The sequence below is a fragment of the Arachis duranensis genome, chromosome 2 (genome assembly GCF_000817695.3).
Source record: "Arachis duranensis cultivar V14167 chromosome 2, aradu.V14167.gnm2.J7QH, whole genome shotgun sequence".
Lineage (NCBI taxonomy): Eukaryota > Viridiplantae > Streptophyta > Magnoliopsida > Fabales > Fabaceae > Arachis > Arachis duranensis.
The window spans coordinates 56,942,799-56,946,035 of record NC_029773.3 but is presented as its reverse complement, the minus strand read 5'-3'; the positions used below and the strand labels follow the sequence as shown (position 1 = coordinate 56,946,035).

General features: G+C 32.3%; 1 protein-coding gene across 1 annotated transcript in view; it reads left to right on the top strand.

The window, feature by feature from the left end:
- LOC110278193 (ankyrin repeat-containing protein ITN1-like) overlaps positions 1–816 on the top strand; it is a 3,162-nt gene extending 2,346 nt beyond the window's left edge. Inside the window, exon 2 of the mRNA XM_021136409.1 lies at positions 305–816. Coding sequence (XP_020992068.1) covers positions 305–816 — 512 coding nt within the window. The remainder of the gene's footprint in view (positions 1–304) is intronic.
- The last annotated feature ends 2,421 nt before the right edge of the window (positions 817–3,237 follow it).

Sequence of the window (3,237 nt, the reverse complement as noted above, 5' to 3'; positions counted from 1 at the left end):
GGGGGGAGAGAGGGAGGGAGAGAGAGGGGGAGGGAGGGGGAGAGAGAGGGGAGAGAGAGAGAGGGAAAGAAAGAGGGAGAGTGTGAAAACTAGTTTTAGCCTATAAACCAGTTTAAACTGGTTTTTTTAATTAAAACCAGTTTTATTTTTATGAACTGGTTTAAACTGGTGCACTGTATTATAAACTGGTTTAGAACCAGTTTCATATGTGACAAAGTAGTTTGGTTCAGTTTTTAAACCATTTAAAATGGTTTAGTGCAGTTTCAGTTCAGTTTATAGAAAAACTGAACCATGCACACCCCTACTGGTGGTGTATACCAAGAAGGACCAATGAAGGGGAAGTCAATGGTGAGTAAAACAATAGCTTTTAAGGTCTTTGCAATAAGCAACAACATAGCACTATTCATTTCTCTATCTATAGTCATTGTTCTTGTTAGTATCATTCCTTTTAAGAGGAAACCACATATGAGACTATTGAGTATAGCTCACAAGATTATGTGGGTGGCTATTGCATTTATGGCAAGTGGTTATGTTACAGCAACATGGATGATCTTGCCACATAGTGAAGGGATGCAGTGGCTATCGGTGATCCTGATAGCACTTGGTGGTGGCTCTCTTGGGACAATCTTCATTGGTCTTACTGTGATACTGGTTGAACGTTGGCTGAGGAAATTCAAGTGGAAAAAGACAAGAAAGGAAGGTGCAAATTCTTATGGAGATAGTCAAAACTCAGATGTTGAGAGTCAAAACTCTCGGGACCGGCTACTTCTGACGCCAGCGACGACAAGATCAGGGAAGGCATGCGAGCGCAACTGAGTGCGAGACGATGACAACACACGGAAGCGATGAGGATCTTGTGTGCGAGACCGGAGACAGAGAGACGGAGAGAGCTTGAGATTGCAAGAGCCAATGAGCAAAGAGATGAGGAGCTCGAGCTTTATAGTGAAAAAGGGAGAGAAAGGAGATGCTAGGGCTAGATTTTTTTCTTTTCGGGTCATCTTCAGAGATTAGTGAGAAGTTGGGCTTAGGTTTGGATTTGGGCAGGGACAAGAGACTAGGGTTGGGGTTTGTTTTTTAGGAATTTAATTGTAATTTTATATTTTTAGGGATTTAAATGTCTGCAAAACAAAAGTTAGGGATATATTTATCTTTTTATCAAATATTTAAATATGATTTAGTTCATATTGTGTAAATAGATCAGATCAAATCGAGTCTGATAATTATAATGCAGATAATTGGGTTTATTATTGTTGCTATAGTAAACCGATTTTGTTTTAGTTTATTGAAAAATAAATTATTAACCGGTTTAATAAAAATATCCAATAATATCATGACACGTGTAAATGTCTTAAAAAAAAGACATATTTAGTATCTTTATCAAAATAGTCTTCTTTAATGATACAATGAAAACTAAATGATAAATTATTAAATTTATTAAATTTGAATAAAAAAATTTACAAGTGACTTAGAATTTTCATTTTCTTCTTTTCTTCTCCAAAATTTATTTCGAACAGAGCCCTAACAGTTATTTTTGAGTTGCATTTCTTGATCTACATTCACTTTTTGGAGAAGAAAGGAAGAAAATAAAGATTGTAAGTCACTTGTAAATATTTGTATTCAAATTTAACAAATTTAATAATTTATCATTTAGTTTCTATTGTGTCATCAAAAGGGTCACGGTCATATAATGCACAAAGTCATCTAACAGTCACTATTTAGACAATAAAAAAATAAAAATGATAACAAAATTTAATATTAATGTATACAGATAATTTATTAAAAAATTAAAGTATACATTTATCTATTATGTAAAAATTTATGTGTATTTTTGTCTATTTTTTCTTATGATAATTTCATGCTTATTATTGTTTTGTGAAATGCCAATACACCGAGAAGATTGGTTTGCAAGAATATCATAATGGAGACACTTATTGTTTCACCAATGTTGCTGTACCAAGAGCTCTCAACCCTAATGCATCCAAGATATTTAAAAGTTAAAACTTTTAACTTTTTTAGGATGTTTTTTTCAATCTTTACTTCTATATTAGGGTTTTTTCTTCGACGGCCGAACTTATATTCCATATATTCTATCTTGTTACGATTTATGCGCAGGCCATACACATCTAGAACTTCTCTTTATAAATCCAATTTTTTATTTAGGTCTTCTCTTACTCTCCCATAAGGATGATATTAATCGACAAAAAGTATGCACCATGGCACAAACTCTTGGTATGCTCTATGAGTACTTCCAAGAATAATGTAAAAAAGTATGGACTTAAGGATGATCTTTGGTATAATCCTATACCAATAAGAAATTTCCCCTGTCACGCCACTTTGAGTCTTTACACTAGTTGTAATCCCATCATACATGTTTTTAATTGCACAAATATATGTGATCCTTACTCTCTTTATTTTCAAAATCTTCCATAAGACCTCACTTGACACCCTATCATACGCTTTTTCCAAATCAATAAACACTATATATAGATCCTTTTATTACTACGATACTTCTCCATCATCCTTCTTAAAAAGTATGTAGTTTTAACAGTGGATCTACTTGGCATAAAACTAAATTAGTTCTCTGTTACTTGTATCTTTTGTCTCAATTTCCGTTCTATCATCATTTTTCATAACTTCATGGTATGACTCATGAGTTTGATTGCTCTATAGTTTTCACGATTCTGCATATCTCCTTTATTCTTGTAGATAGATATCAAAGTGTTTTTTCTTCACTCATCTGACATCTTCTTTGACCTTAAAATCTCATTAAAAAGCTTAGTTAACTAATTGATGTCTTTCTGTTGTTTCGGCCTTTACTTTTACCTTTTACTTTGTAAACTAATTTATTTACCCTCGTTTTTCATGAAAATGTGAAATCACTTACTCATTTAACACTACATCCGAGCATCAGTGCAGCGGCTCTTGCTCATTTGATATTATACACGAGTCATACAACACGTTATTTTCGGACAACCTAACTTTAGCACAATAACAATTTTAATTTTTGTTATGAAAATTCAACATCTTAATTTCTCTTTTAAAATAAGATAATAAATATAAAGATTAAAATAAAAAATTATTTTATTATCTTATTAATACAAAATACAAATAAAATAAAAATTATGAGGGATTTTCAGTTCACACGTCACAATGTCACATCTCAAATTCTCTTTTGTTTTCGATAATTTCAATCTAAATTTCAACTCACCAAAAATGTCATCCACAAAAACAGTAAGA